General features: G+C 39.6%; 1 protein-coding gene across 7 annotated transcripts in view; it reads left to right on the top strand.

Annotated features, from left to right (window-relative positions):
• The window catches only part of LOC129177254 (ERC protein 2-like), a 204,532-nt gene that overhangs the window by 134,247 nt on the left and 46,321 nt on the right, over positions 1–23,964 (top strand). For all 7 annotated transcript variants that reach the window (XR_008569602.1, XR_008569601.1, XM_054768222.1 and 4 more), the window contains 2 exons: positions 12,753–12,900; positions 20,442–20,603. Coding sequence is in view for 5 of the 7 variants with exons in the window: in XM_054768222.1 (XP_054624197.1) it covers positions 12,753–12,900; positions 20,442–20,603 (310 nt within the window). In the remaining 2 variants the exon portion in view is untranslated. The remainder of the gene's footprint in view (positions 1–12,752; positions 12,901–20,441; positions 20,604–23,964) is intronic.

Below are 23,964 nucleotides of genomic sequence, written 5' to 3'. Positions count from 1 at the left end.
CCCCTTTACCCTAAACCACTTTTTAAACTAAACAAGGACTCATATCTTCAGGACAGTGTTATCTAGGAAACTGGTGAACATGTGGCTTTTAACTTTGTTTGTGTGCTATTCACGATGGTTTCTTTAAGGGAAATAAGTGCGGTGGCCTCCCATTTCACCGCATATCGGCTGTGGTCCACCACCAGGTCTTACATTTGGAGCTCAGAGAAACAAATTTGAACGAAACTTGCTTTCACAGTTCCTCTGAAACAGTCCATCATTTGTGTGCAAACATGTACATTATGAGTGTAGGCCTGCATGCGTTTGTAATGGCACCACACCAAGTTGTAGCCTTTGCACATGATACTTTAGGGCTTTGTGGCCTTGTGTCAAGGGTTTGCATTGTATTTCCCGGCTGCAGTTAGATGACCGATCAGAGACATCCAGTTCAGAGGACAGGAAAGGCTAGAGGAATGGGGAGAGGAAAGCAAGGCGGGTAATTGAAGGCTTCAGGGTAATACTTAGTCCAAGGATTGCTGTTTCAACGTGTTTGCATAACCTGCTTGAACGTAATATTTAGTCCTACTATGGAATGAGGACAGGGTACTATGGAACTGTATAAAAAATAACTGGGTAAGTGACATCCCAAAGAAGAAGAGATGCCATTCTCCATTGGGTTGCTCACCTCTGATTAACAAAAGCATGGAGATGTGATTGAATGAGGATGGAGAGTCAGAAGTCCCTTGTTTTATTACAGTGATGGTCAGCGTTAAAAGCTTTTTTGACAGAGTGTTATTTTCCATTTAAAATCACGCAGCACTGAAGGTGTTCACCTTTTAGTTCTACTTTACACTGTCTATCCTCTCATCCCAGGCCTGGAGTTGCTGACAATGTAATGTTTGATTTTTGCCTTTTGATAGTCCAAATATCAGTCATTACTTATTTCACTTCTTTATCTTCATTTTAAGGTCATTTACAGCATACAATACCATTCAAACCTATGATTGTCCTCTTACATACCACTACTTAACGATCAAAGGATTGATCAACCACACAAAATACCGGTGTTACAGCACTATGTTAATAATAAACATGCATTTTTAACATTTTATATGATTTCTCAGTGAATAATGTATGTATCTTAATGACACAAGTCAGGCATATGCCAGCAAAGCTGTGTTTCTGATTAAAATTATGTCTACAATCCACTTAGTGGCATTGTCATCATGTTTTGTCTGACAAACAAATTACCTTCTTATGTGTAGCATGTCTGGTTTTTCGACTGTTTTTTGACAAAGCAATGAGGGAGGAAGCCTTGGTGCCTTGTTGCTCTGTTATCTCTGTGTGTGTTCTTACAGTAGTGTGAGAGATAGTTACTCAGTTTTGACCTTCACTTTGCTCACAGATGACAGGGAGCTTTAAACAATCAAACTGCTGCTGTGTCTGTGTGTGTGTGTGTGTGTGTGTGTGTGTGTGTGTGTGTGTGTGTACCCGTGCTTAGCCGGATACGGATACAGATAATGCATTTTTGCCGAGTATGGAATGAGTACAGCTCATCATTATCCGTACTCGTGCTGAAGGAAAATCCTCATTGGGTAACTACTTATGTATTCACTCTTCACACTGGATCGCCCCTCCCTTTAAAGGGAGGTGGGGGCATGTACCAATGACATCACAACCTTTATTCCCCGGGTGTCCATCCAAGCTGTCTATTTATTTATGCAGGTTTACAGCAAGGATCCGCCCGAGCCTTTGCTGATCCTGTGAGGGTGATACAATGAAGCTGGAAGTGAAAGCTGGCGTATAATAAAAGCACCAGCTTTGGGTTGTATGGTTATTTACTTTTCAAGATCAGTATCTGAATCTTGACATTTTTCTTCAGATGTGGAGTCAGATTTAGGATGTGTTCAGTAGAACACCTCTGGGGCTGTCCCTGTATAAATAAACCTACCAACACTTTTGCAGCTTTACAATTATTATGATGTGTCTTCATGCCTTACATACGAGGCTAGAAATGAATGTTTGGTTTGGTTTTGATGGCATCGTTCACATGCTCTTTATATTTACTTAAATATTGGGAAACAGTGATGAAATACTAATAAAGTAATAATACATTCTGATATAATGACACAAAATTGTCAGTTTCATCAGTTTTTTGCTGCCACAGTTAAATTCAAAGGCCATTACGATGGGGAAATAACAAAAGATACCAAATGCACACACTTAAGGAAGTGTTTACAGTTTGTAAAGCTTCTACTAATAAGTAAAATGTAAATACTGAACTGGAAAGCTCATATTTTCCTACACTTGGAGCTAATTTGAAGGAAGCTGGCGGCTCCTCGAGCTCTTGTGTTATTTGCGGCTACATTCATTTGCACCTGCCTGGGTGTGGCTAATTCCGAACCATAACGTCCATGGCGGAATCGACCGGTGGATAAATGCAACCCTTTCTCACTTCCACTAAGAACATCAGCCCTGATGAGACGCATATAAACCTTCCAAGCCCAGGGACTCAATCACTATAACCTTAACTGGATTTCTCATAAACTGCATCTGTGTAGTTTTGGATTCAAAAGTCAACAGTCACAACAGCAAGATATATTAATGTCCAGATTCTACTTTTTTATTGGCACTGTCAAAAATGTATTAATCTAACAATATTTGCAATTTGGCTTCTAGTTTGCTGTAGTGTCGAACTGTGTGTTTTTATGCTTAAAGACAGGGGTCGGCAACCTGCGGCTCCCTTCGCAGTGCACCAATATTTTTTTTAAGGGGGAAAATTTTTTGTTGAAAATATCCGATTTTCTGTAAGGCAATGAATGCATCCTGGCTGAGTTCTGACTGGTGATTGGATAAGCGCGAGGAGGAGAGGAGGAGTCCGTGTTTGCCTGTTTGCATATGTGAAGACATGAGTTTTTTCTCCTCGCGGTAAGCTAAACATTAATATATCCCCCCCCAAAAAGGAAACATCTTAGAAGAAAATATTTAATTGTGCACAGACAGATTCCTTTGTCTTCTCTGCCAACGATGCTGGCTTACCTGTAGCTTGATATGTGGCAAGAAATTAGCAAACAACAAAAAACGTTGAAAGACAATTTCAAAACAAGCACACAACATTTTCTGAAAAGCAGTAATTTATTTCAAAGTAGACCTACAAGTGAAACAGTGGTATTCCCTGCGGTCCAGCCCTGCACACGCCAAGCTCAAACCAACGACCACATAAGTCCACCGACTGAGAGTCAAGCAGCGTTAGCCACGAGCTAAAAGGAACAGGCTGTCAATTCACTGTGCTGCATACGTATTTCATAAGGTGTCAGTTAGTGAGGATTAACCAAGACACTATCACAACCCCACTAGTTGGCATCCAATACACATGCACACTGCACTTTTCTTTATTGTATTCTGTTGTTCTAACAGATAAAATTAAGAAAGATTCAAACATTTAAAAGTTTATAGGCTGTTATGTCCAGACAATTTTTTTAGAGGGCTGGGGAAAAATGGGTCCTTTGATAGCAAAGGTAGAGACTTTTTGTGCTAAAAGTACATTAAGAACACAGTTGGACTCACGCAGTGTATTAATAACAAGACGCTTACCATATTGTATGCCAACATTCAAACATTTAAAAGTTTATAGGCTGTTATGTCCAGACAATTTTTTTAGAGGGCTGGGGAAAAATGGGTCCTTTGATAGCAAAGGTAGAGACTTTTTGTGCTAAAAGTACATTAAGAACACAGTTGGACTCACGCAGCATATTAATAACAAGACGCTTACCATATTGTATGCCAACCTGAACATGTTTGCCTTGCAAACCGAGGCAAAATTTTAGTATAACTTTTCAACTAATGGAGGTCCAACTGTATTAACTCATGCTAACTTAAACCTCTCTAACAGTGTCAATCAAAACTTTTTTATTCTTGCTTTTCCCTACTACAAGCCTACTTACTACTACTACTAACTTTACTCAAACCTGACAAAATCAATACAAATCATTTTGAATTCTTTTATCCCAAATGTTTAGATAGATTCATTTTTTTCCTACATGAAACACACGGAATTCTTCTTGGATTGCATCTGTCCGTATGCATGCAGTAAATATTGTAAAAGCAGGACCTATGAGTTAAGTTTGGGAAGAATGTTAGAAAGCTCTTTCTGTGTCATTATTTTGCATTCATGCGCACACAGCCACCTGGTCCCGCTCTCTGTTTGTGTCTCTCTATCTAGCTTCCCGCCTGGAATGCAGCAGTGGCTCGTCTGGTCCTGCTCATCTCTGGGAGCAGTCAGCCATCTCTCCTCGTCCCTGCTCTCACTCTAAACATTTGGCTACTTTTGGCAGATTTGTTGATTTTTGTCCCCTCATGTTTTCCCTCTTGTTGCTGTAAAACTGATACATACCCTTTCAATTAGTCCAGCCCGTCAGAGTACTAGTGAAGGAGTGGGGGTGAGCAGAGTAAGTGGGCTGTATATTTTATTAGTGAAGTGAAAACACATACAAACTGGCACAGTTCTGGGGGAACCATCTGTTGTCGTGGCTTTTTCATGAAAGCTTTCATTCTCAGATTTTTCCCTGAATCTCTGGATTACCATGCAGTAATCTAATAATATAATAGAGACTGGATACAACTGCTGAGCAGCGATATTGGAGGTGACATGAATTTTCACACTAGACAGGCATGTTTTATTTGTGGTATGTGTGGCTAAATCTTAATCTAGGCAAGTGCACAACTTTAAGTGGGTAATCAGCAGATCTTAGCATGGAGCTAATTGGACCAAAGTGGCTGGAAATAAAATGAGCCCACATTTAAAGATGGAAAAACAATTTGCAACCCGAGTGTATAACCATGCAAAATGAAGCTAGAGTGTTTTTAATGCTGTAAAAGGGCATTTTGTCTACCTTCTAAGACTTTCAAGGCCATAAATAATAGTGTCAGTCAAACACAACTCCTCATGTCCTGTGCGTGCTCTCACCACAGGCCAGTCCTGCCTAGTCAGGCCCCCCCCCCCCCCCCCCCCCCCCCCCCCCCCCCCGGCTGTGTGCCGCAGCTTCACAAACTCGCAATCAAGGAATGGTCATAAAATGTTCATGGAATGCTTCTGCAGAGCTGGACAGTTAAGTGGTTGAGAGTCATGATCACAAATTAGAAGAGCTCGTAATAGATGCTTCGGGAACTCATATTAGTAGTTGCTAAAAGGAATACATCATATGCGCACAGAAGACATGAGAGTGCAAACGTGCCCACGGACAGGCTAAAGAGTACTGTTCTCACAGTATTGATGGTTCCCTCTGGCATCCCATGGACGCATCTGTTTCTGTCCCTATGACTTTCCAGACTCATAATTTCAAGTTAGTCATAACACAAATTATAAACACATCTCCCTCAACCGTGACGCCAAGCAATAACAACATGAAGTGTGCCGAGCTGATTTAGGAGAGGGCTAGCACTTTTAAATTATTACCTTTACCTTTGCTTCTTTCTGCTCCTCCTCTACATCTCTCCACCTGTTTCTCTCATGCAACGCAGGTGTATTTTTAATTGCATTTAACTGTCTATTCAGTTGCTGGGTCAAACTAGCATATTCGTAGCAAGACGTCAAGAGAAGTCAAAGCGAAAAGGCTGCATACATGTGGAAATCATTCAAATAGGGATTTTGGGAACGTTTATTTCTAAGGTAAAGGGGAAAAAGTTCAAGAAACAACTAAACAATGCAAAGGTGACTGCTGAACCTGTCGCTCTCATCAAGTGGAGCCGAATCTGAACACACTTGAGTTTACAGTGAGCAACGTGCAAAATTTATACTAAAGCCAAAGATAAAATATTGTTGGAACTCGAAAATGCTTGTGAAATTGGGAAATGCAGAAGGAATTGCATCACAACAGAAAATTATCGATGTATCATTTCCTCATGCCGCTTCAGCTAAATACTGAAACTGCATAAGTGCCCAAATATTCAATAAACATGATAAATATACCGCCAAAATTACAAAGCCTGTACAAAGTTTGTACAAGCTATAGATGGAACCTGTGACATCAGGTAATAAAGTTATACCCATGATGCTCTCGTCATTAGCACTAAACTATGAGAACACACACATTCACGGGTCTAAAACAAATATTTCTAGAAATAAACTGGTGTTCTGGCAGTGTCATACAAGTTAATCTAGTAGCATGTATGGACTGCCCATGTCAACTGCAGGCTACTGGGAAGCAACTTAACATGCAATGTTAGCTAAACCCCCATGGAAAAACAGCGCAGTGAAATGATGAAGGATAAAAGAATGTATTCATGACTTGGTGTAATAATGCAGATCGGCATGTTAGAAGTGCCATTTTCTACATTCATTATTTCCGACGTGGAAGATAAGCTTTCAGCGCTGTTTGATCGCCTAATTTTCAACTATTTCATGTCTTCAGGCAACACACCATGTACACTCACACAATTGGAGCAAATAATGTCAACGGCATGCATCGTTATTCGCATTGATCTGCCACCCATTGCACAAAGATACTGTGTGTGTATGTGGCCATATTGAATGTTTGCCCCCCGTCCGAACACCACGAGTGACACAGACTGCCTCTAGGTCACATGGTTGCAACCCAGCAATGAGGTACGACTTATCCCTCCCCCAATGTCGTGTTCATTTTAGTCTGTTTTGTGCAAACAAACACGTCTGTATGGCTCACTCTTGACCCTCATTACCCAGAGGTCTGTGCCGTCTGCCTATGTCTGATTTACCCTCTGACATCACAATCTGTCATCAGCAGTCCCACCTCTTGGGTATCTCATCCGAGGCTTTTCTCCTTATTTTTTTTATTTTTTTTGTCCCAAGGTTCTACCCCCTCCTCACATCTCCCTACTCCCCTTTTTTCTTTCACTCGTCTGTCTTTCTTTTCCATTTTTGACCTCTGTCCTTTCACCTCCGAATGCACAGTCATGTACTTTAACCATCCATCTCTTACCTATGTAAATCCAAGGGCCTCAATATGTCCTGGGACCATGAAGGTTCAATTGGAATCACATGTGCTTGAACTGAGAAATACACCCTCTGATAAATAAGATGTTAGTCCAGCCAAAGATGAGGCTTACATGTGCTCTTGGAACCAACATGTGATATGTGTATAAATACACAGCTGTTCATGTGTGGACTATTTTCATTCCGTCGACCAAAATACTGTTATCTATTCTAGTAGACTCAAAAAAATTGAAGTCGATGACGTTGGAGACTCAGCAACTAGATTCATCTACTCTCTTATTACCTTTTGAGTGCACAGGGTCTGACTTTTATAAGATCAATCACACTCTTGTCATGACAGCAACATTACATTGGCACCCTTTCGATCAAACAGGAAATGAAGATAATCCTTGTGTTTTAAACTGGAGGCCAAATGGTCAGTCAAATTAGTTTGATCCAAAGTTACAATCAAAGCACAAACAAATGCTATGGATTCACTACCCACACATTCATTAGCTGAGGATGTGGGAGAGTTTATTGGCTAGCTAATCATAATAACGCTCCTTTTTATTGTTTTAGGAAGACATCACTCAGCAGACCCCTACAAGAACACTCAGAGTGTACCCCACAGGGAAGAAGCTCTTTAATTTGCTGTGCTCATTTACTGGACGGGACACAGCATCCATTGATTCAGGGGTTTATTACAGCCCAATTCAGAGAGTCAGGGGGTCTATCAATAACACAATTACAATTCTAGAGATGCTTTGCTTGAAATATAAAGCGAAAGAGCCTGCTGCAGCTTGAATCTCTACAAGGTCCAGATGTGTTACATCCAGGCTGTAACATACAACGTATGACATCATGATTATTTTTGTTCTATAATTAATCAAGCTTCAACAGGTAAAAAAGTCCTTTTTACAAACGATGGATTTGGCAAAGGCATCTTAATGAATGGGAGTGTAGCGATCTTTGATAAAGTGACTTGGTGGGGGTCAAAGAGATGGATCTCAGTTCGGCTTTTTCAGATGAGTTCTCAGATAAGATAAACTTGCCTTTCAAAACTGTGTTATTAACCTTGTACCTCAATAATTTCTTCCACCAAATGTCATCGTGCATCACATGAATCTCATCACTAGATTACTGATTAATGTTTGGAAAGACGTCCTCCCAATGGTGACACTGTTATTAAGCTATTTTATTACATATTCACAGATAAGGTCCTCAATGTGTGCTTGCATGTAGATAATACAGAGAAAGATGACATTCTGTATATGGAGATATTTGGGTGTGAACTTGAGTTCGAGAGTTTAAATCTGACAGTGTGCTACACAGATGACCCTCCCCATAGGGCGTTGGAGCTGTTAATCAGACACGTTTTTCTGACATGTTTATTATTGTGGACACATTATGCTGCCTTACTGAACCACAGCTTTTCATTCCGTTTAACCTTAATCAATGGCTTTTGTAAATGGCCACACTCTCAAAGGCCAATATCACCATTCACTGACAAACAGGTTATGACAAAATGTATTTTACTTGTAGTGTTTTCAACCTTAATAGTTCATTTTACATTGTTTCCTTGGGTTTAAGGCGAATAAGTATGTTTATTTCCCAAAATGGATATATAAACTTTTACACATACATTCAAATGAAATGCCACATCTCACTAGTTCTGCGATTTGTATGGCCAAATCTGGTGCACTGAAAATCAATAATATGTGTGTACAGTATACTTCACCAGTTCAGCTTCTACATTTACAGGTGCTCTGTAAATAGATCTTGAATTACTGATATTTACTCAGAGATTTCTGGACGGTAAAAGTTTAATGACACAGTTTAAAGACAAGATTGAAATCGGGTGTGGTGCTGACCAGGTGTTGTTGAAAGCAAATGGTTTGGCGCAAGTGCACTGTAGGTCTGACAGTACACGTGTTTGTGTGTGTTCCCATTACAGTGAGCATTAAAAGAAATAATAGTGGAGGTGTGTGGAGACGAAAAGTGTCACGTTGGTCGTACTCCGTGATTAATGGTGTGATTAGCTACTCCGATCCACATGTCAGAACACACATCCATGCGCACGCAAATAGAGGCACGAATGGGAGAAACCATGTGAGCGCACACAAACACACAGCGGCCTATTAATGATCTTGAATGGGAGATTCCAGATGCGGTGCAAGGATAATTGCACTAAAAACACAAAATGTGGAGTCAAGCCAACAAGACTTTATTCTGGGTTCAGAGTGTTTACTTTTGCAATTGAGTTATTACTGCAGGGACTTAAATCATGGAATAAAAACACTTCAGTGCAGGTCCATTTTTAATTGAGACCAAAGTGCAATTTGAATGTGCCTTCTTTCTTCCTCTTCCACTCTGCTCAGCCAAACCCACACATTACCTTGCTGACATGCTGCTGATTACCTCCGCCAAGGAGGTTATGGTTTCATCATCAGCAGATGTTTTTTTATTTATATTTTGTCTGTTAACAGAAATACTTTGGAACTATTATTTGGGTATAGGATTGCAGTAAAATCAAAGATACAACATGCCTATATAAATGCATGAAAGGAAGAAAAAAACATGTTTGCTTTGGATTTAAACCAAGTTGGAGTCATGCAGAAGATTTTTGTGAGCCGCCTGTCAACCACAATTCTCAAAAGATGTTTGTTTGTTTATTATACTATTTATGTTTTAGCAACACCTTTATAGCTTTTGAAGGGAAAGACCGCTAGGGACTAAGATCAACTCAGTGATCGGTCATAGTCAGCATTGCCTCACATTTTCGATACGCTTTCAGGGTAAGCGAATGCATGCAAGACCAAGTGATTAGTGGATTTTTGAGCTTTCTCTAGCAGACCTAAATTTTCGGGCGAGAGGCGGGGTACCCGGAGAAGACCCGCGCACGGGAAGAACATTCAATATGCAACGCACACACGGGGAGAACATGCAAATTCCACACAGAGATGCCCAATGGAGATTCAAAGCCAGATCTTCTGACTTCTGATCTCCTGACTGTGTGGCCAACATGCTAACCACTAGGCCACCGTGCTGAAAAACAGGCATACGAACAATTTCCAAATCTTGTAGATAGGGATGTTTGATGTTATTGGCCAAAATCTGTAATCGGTTCTAATCAATATAGTTTTTATAATATTGGCGCCTGAGGTATGCTCGACACAGCAACAAAGCTTGTTAACTCACTATGTCCACGTCAGGGATGGATTGGCCATTGGGAGTACCAGGAGTTTTTCGGTGGTCCAACCAAAATTGGGCTGATGGACAACAGTTTGTTTGTTTATTTATTTGCGTCTTACAATGTTACGCTGTATTAAATGGAAATAGAAACAGGCTTGCACGAGGACTAAGCGGAAACGGCTGCTCAATTTGAAGCCTGTTTCCTTTGAGACCGCCCACAAGCTCATTGGTTAGCCCTGCGGAATCTTGCTAACGTGTGATTAGCCGTCCCCGCTGTCACTCCATGAGCGGCTGTACACCGTTGTTTGTTTTCTTCGTAGTCTTCTGCTCATCTGCAACTGTACGTTAACAACATGTTGGGCATTTGTTCTGGTTCATTGTTCAGGTTTCATTTAAATAACATTTAAATCTGTGCCTCCATGTGCGTGCATGAGTGTGTATGTGTGAACTTGTGTTTGATCCCCCACCCCGCTGGAATTAAAGCTAGTTGTGCCCCCCCCCACCACCTCTGAAATCAAAATTCCGTCCACAGACATAATACATAGCTAGTATAGTAGTGTTTTTAAGGGCTTACGTGTACTGTATATGTACATCAATGGAGCAAGCTGGCATAATATATTTGCACGGATTGTATAGTGGGCCAGTCTGGACCAAAAAGTCCAGGGCCAAACAGTCTGGAATTTTTTTCCAACTTTCACCTTTGGATTGTAAATATGCAATTTGCAATGATTGTAAACTAAGTAAGTAGGGCGTCTTCCTTTAATACTTCTAATCTAATATTACACCTCGGGAAAAATCACTCAAATGCACGCGCAGCTGGCATTTCTGCAGCAAAATAATAAGTGTTGAGAGATGTGCTGAATGAGACCAGTTTATAATTTCACTGATTGTATTAGTCCAGAGTTTCATACTTTGCACTTTACTTTGTCCTTATAAGGATGTTTGTACCACATAGAAATGTGCAGCTTTCCAAATTGTATAGTTTCCATGTATCATTATTTAATTGCATTCTAACTTCTGAATGTAATAAGACTTGTCATACTTGTTGATAGTGGGAGAACATGTCATTTTAATTGACTATTGGTCATGATTTTTTAATGACTTTTTTAATGACAGAGACACAATGTTTAAAATAAATATGGCACTTTTTCTATAACTTGTATTGCACATTGCAGTATTTGTCTTATTTTGCACAGTGTGTGTTAGAAAAGGCTTGATCATGTGATACTGGAACAGAGACCAATAGTCAGCAACAGCAGTTATGAGAGAAACTTACACATTTACTTCTTTATGCATGTGGTGTATAGTTGTATCTACAATGTAGTGGCAGCTAGGCATAATATAGCGAAGTTCACAACCAACAGGGGCTGGCTCTTTTCTTATAGCTTTTCTTATAGCTCATGACTTTTGCCAGTCTGTGAGAGTTTTCCGTGTGTTGCTGCTTCATCTTGATGAGCTTCATATGAGGTTCGTCGTATTAAACTTCCCCACTTCTGTGCCACCACGAGAAACTTGTGCATGAAATTTTGTACTCACGCTAGCAAACACTGTTGTCGTGCTAGCATGGGTTCTATTCGGTCGCCGCTGGATAGACATGCTGGGGCGGAGTCAGTAATCGACTGCTTGTATTGGCATGCCAATTTCGAAGATTTGAGATGTAGGCCGATGTAATCCAATATTGTTTTTTTTTTTGCTGATATCAGCCCAATATCCGATATCAATATCAAATCGTGACATCCCTAATCAGTGTATCAGTAAGAAAGCCATTATCGAGCATCTCTACTTGTAGAATGTCTTCCCAGAATAATGGAAGTGTTACAATCTTAAAGGGTGACTAACTCCGCATTTTTGTCCATATTCATTTGCTTTAGACAAGGTATGTAAATATGTATCGTATTTGTGTACTTTTTCCATTTACTTCAATGTGTTTTGGTCCCCACTGGATTTACAACATCCCTTTCATTCCCAAGGATAGTCATCACCAATCTGTTATGGAAATAATTTCCCCTTGGATTGTTAGTGTAGTGCAGATATGAATGTGTGGTTGTGAGTATATGATGAAGCTTGTTGGTATCTTCCCTCTGCACTTGAAGATACTTAAAGTATTTGTACACACTAAGCAGTGACACAGGAAAGATGTCATCTCTTCCTCAGGCTACTAGACTTCATTACGTTATTATGTGGCCATGAGTCACACTTAGGTGCCACTGGAGGAACACTTATCAGACCACTTAAGAGATGTCTGTGTCCATTCTGTGGAATGACTTAAGAGAGAAGTGGAAAGTTAGTCTGACGTGTGTACATTGAAGGACGTGATAAATGTCTATTGACGTAAGTTGGTGAAATACAGCAAACATATAACAGTCCAATGTTTTACTTTAATTTGAAGAGTAATTGTCTTCCTTCCTTGTCCAATGGCAAAACATACAGTATTTTTTTCATTTTAATTTTTGACCTTAGTGTGCTTGATTTATTATTTGTACAGTCTTGTCCTTTTATATTGTTTTATCTACTGTTTTAATCTGCTTTGCTGTGCCTTCTGACTGTACACTATACACAGGAATGTTGATCTACAGTGGGTTATGCATGTTTTCAAATGGCAAATAAAGAGACTGACTCTTTTCTCCCTCAGGCAGCAGGCTTTGCTGGCAGCCATCAGTGAGAAGGATGCGAACATAGCCCTCCTGGAGTTGTCTTCCTCCAAGCGAAGAAAAGCCCAGGAAGAAGTGATGGCTCTAAAGCGAGAGAAAGACCGCCTCATGCACCAACTCAAACAGCAGGTACATGCAGAACACAAGCTATAAGGAAAACCAATTTAACAGACATGTAGAAATTGCGGTCTAAATAGGTGACTGGCAGATGAATGATGTGGAGCCTTGCCTTGTGGTCACAATTTAGAACATATTGTGGCATTGTAAATCAAGGCATAAAAACAAATTCAAACCTGCTGCAGGTCGCTGAGCCTTGCCTGCATTAAAGCAACCTCATTGGCAAACTTTGTACTGCCAAACCAAGAACAGACAGAAGTTAATAATTTCTGGTAATAAACACAATAGACTTCTCCGCCTAAAACCACATTTGTTGAGCTCAGTCATCAGATGTCAAACCAGGAGCTGTGGTTCCATATCCAGGCAAATGATCACATACGTAAGTTAATATGGCAACAGCAATATTTTTGCAATTAGGGCTGTGTGACGCAGGCCTACATTTGAATCACGGGTGAGTCATCGGCAGAGCGTCCTGTCTGATGTCTTCTGGTTAAACAGATGTTACTCACCTATTTCCCATATTGACCATTTTGGTTCAACACAACCCAATGCAAACTGAGGTATGTGGTCAATTAGGGTATTGTCAGACCACATGAATGACTGAACCAAAATGAACACTTAAAATAATGATTATTCAACAGCAGGAGTCTGCATGTATTGTGTCCTGAATCAGAGGGACTTCTGGGAAACATTTTAACATGAACAGATGCAGTGGTAAATGTGAACCTATGTTTTGTGTTTCTGAGCCTCATAAACAGTTCCCAGGCGCTGTGTTTCTCTCAAAGGAATTTCAGGGAAAGCTTATTATCTGTTTATTACCACTACCATCATGTTTTCCCGTACGCATAGGGTAACCAGCAGTTACAGTTACACCTGATTATGGAATGTATGGTTATTGCAATGACGAGACCTGGAATTGAAGATACAAAAAAATGATGGGATGAGTGGTTGTTCATTCTATGGTATTGAAAAAGTAATGAGGCGCACATGCATCTAAATCCTAAATCCTCCAGTGCTATGACCGCAAAGTACCAGGACCTTTAAATCATGGGACTTAATGCATTCATGTTATGGAGGCTGTAAGGTAAGTATTTCATACATAAGGTAGATCATACACTACTACGCTTCCTTTCATGAGCTCTCATGAGGTTTCCCAACCTGACAGACTCATTGCTGGCTGTCTTCAGACCCATTCACACACCGATAGGATAGGTTGCCCGCCTTGGGTCATCAACAGCCACCGACCAGGAAATGCCAAAGAATTATGGGAGTCTCTTAGGAGAAAAATGATCTGGAGCAGCAGATAGATTTACAGATAGCTGTGCCCTGTCTGACCTCCACATCAACCACTTTCGGCACATTGTGTGTGTGTGTGTGTGTGCCTGTTTGAACTGTCAGTCTAAGATAAACTGCTTTCTCGATCATTCAGTTTGTTACCATTTGAGGTTCAACCAAAGACTCACACGAACTGGTACACACATGAAAAGTGTAGTGTTTAGACTTCCTCAAGAGAGTCTGAACAAATATGTCCCCGTTTGGGAATTCTCTCAATGCTCCCATCCTAGTGAGGGATGGTTATGCACCAGCAGTGCTTTGATGTAGAGAAAAGATACATTTGTATTTCTCATAGGCATTCCATTCTCTAAAGGCTTCCCCCTCTCTTGTACCTTACCTTGAGAGACTTAAACATCCATCCCCTTCTCCACAGTAAAGAATGCATTTTGTGTTTTCAGAGGTGTTCCATGTGCAGGAACCTGTTATACAATCAGTCTGGTCAGAGCTGGGTCACTGTGTCTTACTCATTGCTACCAAGAAAAATGTGTAATGTTAGGCAGGCCTGCATGCGTGCACAAACATTCACATAACAGACATAAACGTGCCTGCTAACCTGATTAAAGAAATAAAGAAGAAATTGGTGTGAATATGTTGCTGACTGCAAACTGCCCAGTTTGTCTAAGTCCTTTCATGTATCCACATGTATTAATGCAGTTCTGCTCTAATCATGATAAGCTTATGATTTAGGCAGGGCTTGAGCTGAGCTTTGGATGCAGCTGTGAGTTGAGTAGAGAGACCATCAGCGGCATGTTTACACTAGCAGCTGCACTTTGATACACATGCAGACACACACATACATAAACAGCACAGGAAAATATGTTGTGGTAAGAGATATTGATGTCTTAGGGAGCGTCTCCAACAATAACATATTTTTCTGATCTACACTCATTGGGTCCATTATACTTAGATCTGCCCTTCCAGCAGTGCCACCTGTGACTGTTCCAGGCTTTCCAATCTACAGGCCTGGGGGCAGTTGCAGATCTGTTTACTCTGTTAAGCCACTAATTAAGTTTGATTGGAGCACACATTCCACCACATTATACCCGTCTGCATCTATTTTTTTTTTTTTTTTTTACATGTGCAAGGAATACGCCCATAAGTGTATAGCATGTGTTCCTGTGTGGGTATGTCTGTTCCAATAAATGATACACCCACCAGTGAATGGTTCAGGCCACACAAAATGATTGATATTATTTTATGGGGTTTTTGTCTTACACTTGCCCAGGTGTCCTAAAGCTGATAATTTTCAATCAATTTTCAAACCTTAGAAGATCAGTTGAAAACTTGGACCGAGGGTTAACTGACAAGAGAATAACTTCAAATATCTCAGCCACCTTATGCAACATACCAGGAAAATAGAGAACAGCACAACAAAATCGAGATACTACAGGATAACAATGTTGCCTTGAGCGCTGTTAAAGAAGATGATGAAGGAAAAAACATAATTATTGAAAACAAATGAACACAATTGATTAAATGGATCAGTATGCACGAATGAACGATGCAATCTTGATGGGGCTCCGGATTAAACCCAGGACGGATGCCAGGGCAGTCGGGAAAAAAGAAGAACCAGATGAAATGGATGTCACTTCAACGGAGCAACAAATTGCTAACGTTCTATATTCAAAGGAGGTGGATGTAGATATCCATACCATAGATACTTGCATCCCACTGTAAACAACACCACACCCGTCATCATTGTTAAGTTCACCAACAGAAAATTCAAAACTGCGCTGCTGAAACAGGGAAAGAAGCTAAAAGGAACAAATGTCTACATGAATGAACGTCTGACAAAATGCAACGCTGACATTGCCAAGAAAGCACATGACTTGAGGAAGCAGGGAAAGATCCAAGGCACTTGGAGTGCCAACTGCAAAAGTTTGTAAATACACACAGGACTTGATGGAAAATGTCCATTGTGCCAGTAGATGGTAGTCACATGAGGCGTGGATGTTGAGAGTGGCGTGGGAACTTTATCTTAGCCATGGGAATGTGGGGATGTAAATTTTAGGACACATCATCAGTAGTGTACCTTTGAATCAGTGGGTGTTTCGGCCTTTCAACACTAGACACCCTCATAAAAAGCGGCCAACTACAGGGTGATCAAGCCTGAGCCTGTGTCCCATGCCCAATCCTGAGTAAAGTAGTGCCTGGAAGGTGGAGGGAGATGAGCTAGGCAGTATGGTCCCGACCTGAGACCAAAAAACTGCCTCCGCCCACCAGGTTGTCGCTCAGCCTCCCCCCTTCCCCCCACGCTCCACCCTTGGGTAAGGACAGGAAGGAATGTTGGCACAGAGATGGAATTGGCAGCTCTTGAGGGCAAGGAGTTGATGCTGTTCCTCTTGCCATCAAGGGCTGCTGCCAGACTCTTGAGGACCTGATTGTGCCTCCAGGTGTAGCGGCCTTCTGTGAGGCTGGTGCTACAACTGGTCAAGATGTGTTTGAGAGTCGCTGAATTTGGGCAGAGGACCTGAGGTTGGGTCCTCGCCATACCACTGGTGAAGGTTTTTTTGGGGATGGGAGCACATCATATGTAGCTCTTATGACGAAGCTGATCTTTCTTGCTTCCATTTCCAAGAGCTGCCTCCAGGTGAGCTTTCTCTTCTCCACACCTTCCCAAAATTTACAACAATTTAAATGGAGGAACAGAGGCCTAAGTGCTTCCTGTCAAAGACATCAAGGACCTGGAAAAATACTAAAGATCATATCACCAAGACAACAAGGAAAGGGGACACAACTCACAAACAAGAACGATGCAGAGGGAAGGATTACATCAATTATCAATTATCATTTGACAACATCAACAGCATGTCACAAGAGACCAATCAAGAAGCACTGGATTTAGGAACTCATGTATCTACATTTAATGACACTCAAAATACAACACAAAAGTTTGCATGACAAGATTATTATATTTATATTATTATTACCTTATCATGAATAATAATAGTTATTATTATGTATTATAATTATTATTTATTATGTATTATTGCACTACAAATTGGAAGTAAACCGTTCCGTATCATTTCATTATGTATTTATTGTTATTCTGTTTTCTTATTTTTCTTTTCTTGCCTGTCTTGCCTTGATTGTTTATTATGATTTTTGGAGAGCTGCTCGAAACGTGAATTTCTTTTGGACATAAATAGATCTCTAGCTAACTATCCAGACCACAAACAACTGAAACTGGAAAAAAGATATAGATCCGTACAGAAACATTTTTACTCATATATAAATGACAATAATAGCCTTAATATCGACAATAAGTTATCCACATAAACAGCAGAAGTATATCTGCAAATTACAACGTCAGACAATATTTGAGTCAGTTCAAGGAACCCTTCAAAGTAATCACAATCTTAGAAATTTGGATTGATGCAGGAATTTACCAATGCTATAGACCTCAGAAAGTGCGTAGATGCAGTATTCATGGATTTGACAAAAGCTTTCGATACAATTAATCACAATATCCTAATTACAAAACTAGAAATGTATGGAATCAGAGGGTTAGTCTTGAACTGGGTAAAATGCTACTTACCAAACAGGAAGCAGTATGTGAAGCTAGGAGAATATATGTCTGCTAGCTTAAATACAGGTATATGGTGTGGCGTACCCCAGGGGTCAATACTGGGACCAAAACTGTTCAACCTATACATTAAAGACATCTGTCACGAAAGACCTAAAGCAAGTGTCATTTGCAGACATACTACTGAATTTTTTTCTGGAGAAAGCACACAATCGCTAATAAAAAAAGTAACGGATGAATTGGCTACACTAAAAATATGGTTTGATAAAAACAGATTATCCCTGAACCTAAGTAAAGCTGAAATAATGCTATTCGGTCATACCAGAAATCATACCTATGATCAAATACAAGTTGATGGCTTGGACATTGACAGGGTGAACAAAAATTCATTTCTGGGGGTCATAATAGATGACAATATGAGCTGCAAAGCTCACCTTAAAAATGGCAAGGAATACCTCAATCCAGAATAAAGCAAAACATTTTCTGGACCAAAAATCACTTAATGCGCTCAATTGTTCTCTGGTATTATACCTAACTTATTGTGTGGTGATATGGCGATTTTTTTCCCGCCACAAAATAAATCCTCATCTCATTCCATTTTATTCCTAAAATCACAATTATTAAAATTTGCTGATCTAGTCATTTTCAAAACAGCTGGAATTATGCATAAAGTGAACAATAACCTGCTACCCAAAAACGTAATACAATTCTTCTCAACAAGAGAAGAGAAATATGACTTTAGGGAAAAATTTAACTTGAGCGATTTCAAGAAACAGTCCAAGCAGTTGATGTTTCCAAAGTACAAGGAAGAAGAGTCCTGAATCTCTGTGTACATACAATGCTATGTCTCTTGCACTACTAACCCTTCATTTCCTTGTGAGTACATTGTCTGTACTCACTCATCAACCAACTGTTCTGTCAACTCTTAAACCCTTGATCAGCTGGTATTATTATATATTTATTGTTATTTACTATGACTGTTATATAATTTATTTACAGTGACTACAAATCTTGACTCCTATTTTGCTACACTGTTACACTGCCTTATTTTCCTATGTATTTAAAATTGGCAAAGAGTACATTTAAAACAGAGGAAGTGTACACATGTATTGTAATTGATGTGAAAAGTATGGGGGGTAGGATTAATTAAGCTTTGCTTCTTCCTACTCCTTTTTGGACATGTGGAAGTGTGAATTGTACTATATTCCAATGTCACTTGTATGCATGTTCAAAATAAATTAAACTATTACCATTTAAACCCACAGGGACGTACCATGCATGGTGATTTGACCTTTGAACCAAATTTGAACTACACTCAACCAGCTTGTGCTTGATGTCATTGAACATCAATAGGATTCTTATTTGAGAGGAATAATCCTTTAAATGAAGACAGTGAGTTGCAACTCATAAAATCCTAACTCATTCGTTGAATGGTTAGGATTGTTGAGGCCACTGGAAAGAACCATTTCTGTTCGGTATTATTTACTGTCGCAGTTTTTAGACTTGTGTTTCTGTCTGGAAAAGTATGCTTATATAAGTGTATGTGTTGTTATGCAACAGGCTTTGGAAGACAGTTGAATCGTTATGTCATCTCCATGGTGTATGATAGTAATTGTCCTGTTTGAATGACAGGTGTCCACTCTGTAAATGTTGCCCCACCCAGTCACACCTGCTAGTGTGAACACCTTAGGTCACGAGGGGCAGGACACTTCATTGTAGCCTTTAACCACCCTAACCATCGGTCTGGTGCCTGAGCCCTCACTCTTCTGTTTCTGTCCTTCTCCCCCTTACCACGATGTCAAGGTTCTCGCCTTATCTAAGTAGTGCTTCTCCAATTGAAGCTAATTACTAAGCTCTTTAATATGAGCCATATCCTCTCTTGTAGTTCCTGCCTTGGCTCGTTTCCTCAGTCATTAGTCGCTCACTGCTTATCTCAGCACCTGTATCCCCAGGCAGCATCTACCTTCTGTCTGTTGCAGCTGACTCAGGCTTTCTGTCTCCTCCTACCAAGGCTACCTCTCATTTTAACAAATGCCACATTATTTTAGATGAGTGGCATGCACATTCCTCACATTGTTGTGAGCTCCAACAGGATTGCACCTATAGTTCTGCAGTCCAACCTCAGGGGAAGTATTTGCAGTGGAGAGAATAAATTCGAGCCTGTCAATACATCTGCACCCACTCAGTCTTTGTTGATCTGCTAGAGAGCTGGCCTTACACAAGTCACACTAATGTTCTTCAGTACAGGTTGTCACCTCCCTCCAATGTGGCAATGTCAGTCAAATGGTGGCCTCTTTTACATACACACTGTCTTACATAAGCACACAAAATGTATCATATTTGGGCATGCACAAGAATACATTTGAGCGTAACTTCAAACTAAGTCAACTAAAATGCAAGAGTCAGAACATCTGCAGCCTCTGGCTATGTCTAACACTTACTAACTTTTCTGACTGCTATTTGTCTTGGATGATATTTGACAGACATATAGTGCTTCCATCAGACACTCCACTTTACTCAATTTATCACCTGTCATGTATTGTCAGCACTGCTGCTTTTAACATCTTTGAGGGCTTTCAACATATTCTCCCTTCAATTTGACAAGCCTAATAACCGAGTAATTTTTCAAAAAAGCAAATTGTGTAGAAAAAATATAAAGTTATCCATTGTTTTGTTTTGTTTTTTTTCACAGACTCAGAGCAGAATGAAAATGATGGTTGATAACTATGAGGAGGATCGCATCCACCAGCAGCATCATCCTAACCATCCGCTGCGCTTGCACTCCACAAATGTTCATCACCGAAGCCTGCCAAGAGGGCCCCCGCATGCCAACCACAGACCCCCTATGGACCAGGTCAGTGTGAATGTCCACGCAAACACACATCAGTTTCAAGTTTAATTACACCAGATGACATGTTCATGTTCAGTGGTGGGCTCTCATCTTCAGGTCATTCAATCTATTTATCACAGCAAAAGTCACTTGTTGTCAAACTTGGCAGGATTCTATTTGTGTTCTTCTCCCTCAGTATTGATGCTCCCAGCTAAGGAATCCATCAACGCATTCTAGAGTGTATCATTCAGGTTCCCTTTGTACAAGTATGTTTGTGTAGACACACAGTAATTTTCAGATGAAAATTGTTATTTAGAAGAGGCTGTTAGGTGTTCTTGTTATTAATACAGTAGAAATTCACAGAGCCGTGACTTGGGGGGGATTCCACATTTTGAAGATGAAGATGAGAATGTATGTGTTTGGCATGTTATGATATAAGACTGGGGATTTCCATGAGAAGGAAATACCCAAGTCTGTCTGTCTATATGTTTCAAAATCGTATAAATGTTTCTGAAACGGCTGTCTTAATTGGAGTCCAACATGTAGTGGGGATTCCCTGCAGAAACCCAGCTCTTCAGGTTCAAATCAGACTGGATGATGCACTGTACATGTATGTGACCGTTTCCATCATTTTAAACTAAAAGGAATTGATGTGTGTGTTGCATTTAGTGTAGTTCTCATTTTAAATCCTTGCTAAATCCATGTTCACCACCAGCTCACGTCAGACTTGCTGCTAATGGTTTGCAAAAATAAAATGATTAACTCTGTAATATACATCACTGAATGCTTTAGTGACCATTTCAATCTGTCATCTCAGTTCAAGAGCTCACCTCTTCCTAATGCCGATGCTTGTTATATGGAGTGTAGCCCTTGGTTCTACATTCACTCAAGTTGAAAATGAGACATTTTTCCAATAGGAGGACATTTTTTTAAACAATATTCTTTGCGGGTGATGAGGTTTCTGGGCCAGTTATAATTTATTGTCTGATTACCCAACGGTTCATACCTCACTTTGTCCCTCTGCCAAAACTCTAACACTCTGCCCTCAGATTTATCATACAGTACTTTTTTCAGGAGCAAACTCTACAGCGATGAAACCCATTCACTTGTCTCTTATTGAACGCTGTGTATTGTGACTTGTTTGGTGCTATGCCATTAGGATAATGCACTTTTCATTGTTAGAATGCCTTGCTTCAAGTGGTTAAATGACTCACATGGGATGTGGTGTAAAACAAACCCAACGCTAAACAATGCCCAGTTCATGATATGGGAATTACTGTACAATTTCTGGCATGTGGTCATGTTGTTGTTATACTTACTTGCTTAAATGCAATCAAGCCCTTTACTCCATGAACTACAAGTCCTGTAAAAACTGTTAGGTCTGACTGCAGGGGGTTATGTTTTATTATCATTACGCACCTTTTCTTTTCACTTATAAATGCATATTTCCTGCACTATGGCTATGCAACACTGATTTACTTTAGTGTTTATAGAATTGTCACATAGTTTTCTGTTATTTTAATTTCCGTTTAACAGAAAAAATAAAAGAAATGTCTTAAAAAAGCAGCAGATACCCAAATAACAAAGACAATTTGTGACAACTGGCTGCATTGTGTTCAGTTAGTAGTTTATGAAAAGGGTGATGAATTATTATTTAAATTAATTATTGAATTATTATTAAATTAATCAAATCTACATCGGATATAAGAAAATGCAAATGAGTAGATTCCTTTGACAATTTTTCCAACTTACACAGCTGTTCAATAAAAAAAAAACATTTATCTCAAAATAACATATATTAGTAACATCATTTTAGATTGGAAAATTTCCTAACAAGATGTAAATAGCTAAAGTGGTTCCAATTTTCAAAAATGGAGATAAGCATCAAATTACAAATTACCGACCAGTTTCCCTATTACCCCAATTTTCTAAAATTATCAAGAATAACAGGTTGGACAAATTTATTAATAACGGCGAATTACTAGCAGGTAGTCAGTATGGATACAGAGCTAACATTTCAACTTTTATGGCACTGATCGAAATCATGCTATACACCACAGAAGCTCTGCAGTAGCAGTATTTATGGATCCTACAAAATCCTTTGATACAATTAATCACAATATTTTAACAACAAAATTAGACAGGTACGGAATCAGATGATTCGTTTTGAATTGGGTTAAAAGTTACCTAGCAAACAGGAAGCAATTTGTAAAGCTAGGAGAATACACATCTGCGAGTTTAAATATTACGTGTGGAGTACCCCAGGGGTCCATGTTGGGACCAAAACTGTTTAATTTGTATATCAACGACATTTGTAAAGTGACAAAGGACTTTAAGTTGGTATTATTTGCAGATGATACCACTGCCTTTTGTTCTGGGGAAAGCACACAAGAACTCATTAAAAAGGTCAAGGATGAAAAAAAAAAAGTCATGGTTTGATAGAAACAGATTATCCTTGAACTTAAGTAAAACTAAAATAATGCTATTTGGAAATAGCAGAAAGGATACGTACGATCAAATACAAATAAACGGAGTGGATATTGAAAGAGTGAAAGAAAATACATTTCTGGGGATCATAATAGACGAAAAAATGAGTTGGAAATCTCATATCAAAAATATACAACAAAAGGTGGCGAGAAATACTTCAATACTGAATAAAGCAAAATTTGTTCTTGATCAAAAATCACTCCTCACTCTTTACTGTTCTTTGGTGTTACCATACAGTATCTAACTCATTGTGTGGAGATATGAGGCAATAATTACAAAAGCAATCTTCACTCATTCAATGTACTGCAAAAAAGATCGATGAGGATAATTCATAATTCCGCATATAGAGAACATAGAAATCTTTTATTTTTAAAATCACAGATATTAAAATTTGCTGATTTCGTAAATTTTCAAACAGTTAAAATAATGCATAAAGTTAACAATAACCAAACCAAAATATGGTGGAAATTTTCTTCACGTTGTTATTTTTATTTTTTAAAAAGCAGTAAAACAATATGGTGATATGATTTTCATTGGGCAGCAACAAAAGTTTATTCAATATTATTGACAAGCCACACTCACACTCCATATTATTCAGGCAAGTTGTTACCCTTTAGCTCTTCCTCGTGTCAAGCATACGCTCTCTCAAAACAACAGACCGTCTTGACAGAGGTCAGCCTATCGCCATGTGGCTTTTCCTCATATCTGCTCTTTGACCCCCAAGGTTACGACAAAGCCCCTGAGGAGCAAATGTGTGTATGTCTGTGTGTGAAGTGCTGATCGGGTATGTCAGGTTGCACAGTCTGAATGTCACAGAAGTCCCCTGCGTTGAGGCTGTTTTCCCTCTAAACACAAAACTCCACACCTCCTTTTATCTCTCTCTTTCATCTATGAGTGA

This window comes from Dunckerocampus dactyliophorus, chromosome 1 (assembly GCF_027744805.1).
Source record: "Dunckerocampus dactyliophorus isolate RoL2022-P2 chromosome 1, RoL_Ddac_1.1, whole genome shotgun sequence".
Lineage (NCBI taxonomy): Eukaryota > Metazoa > Chordata > Actinopteri > Syngnathiformes > Syngnathidae > Dunckerocampus > Dunckerocampus dactyliophorus.
Note: the sequence above shows the minus strand (reverse complement) of the source record. Positions and strands in the feature narration are given on the sequence as shown.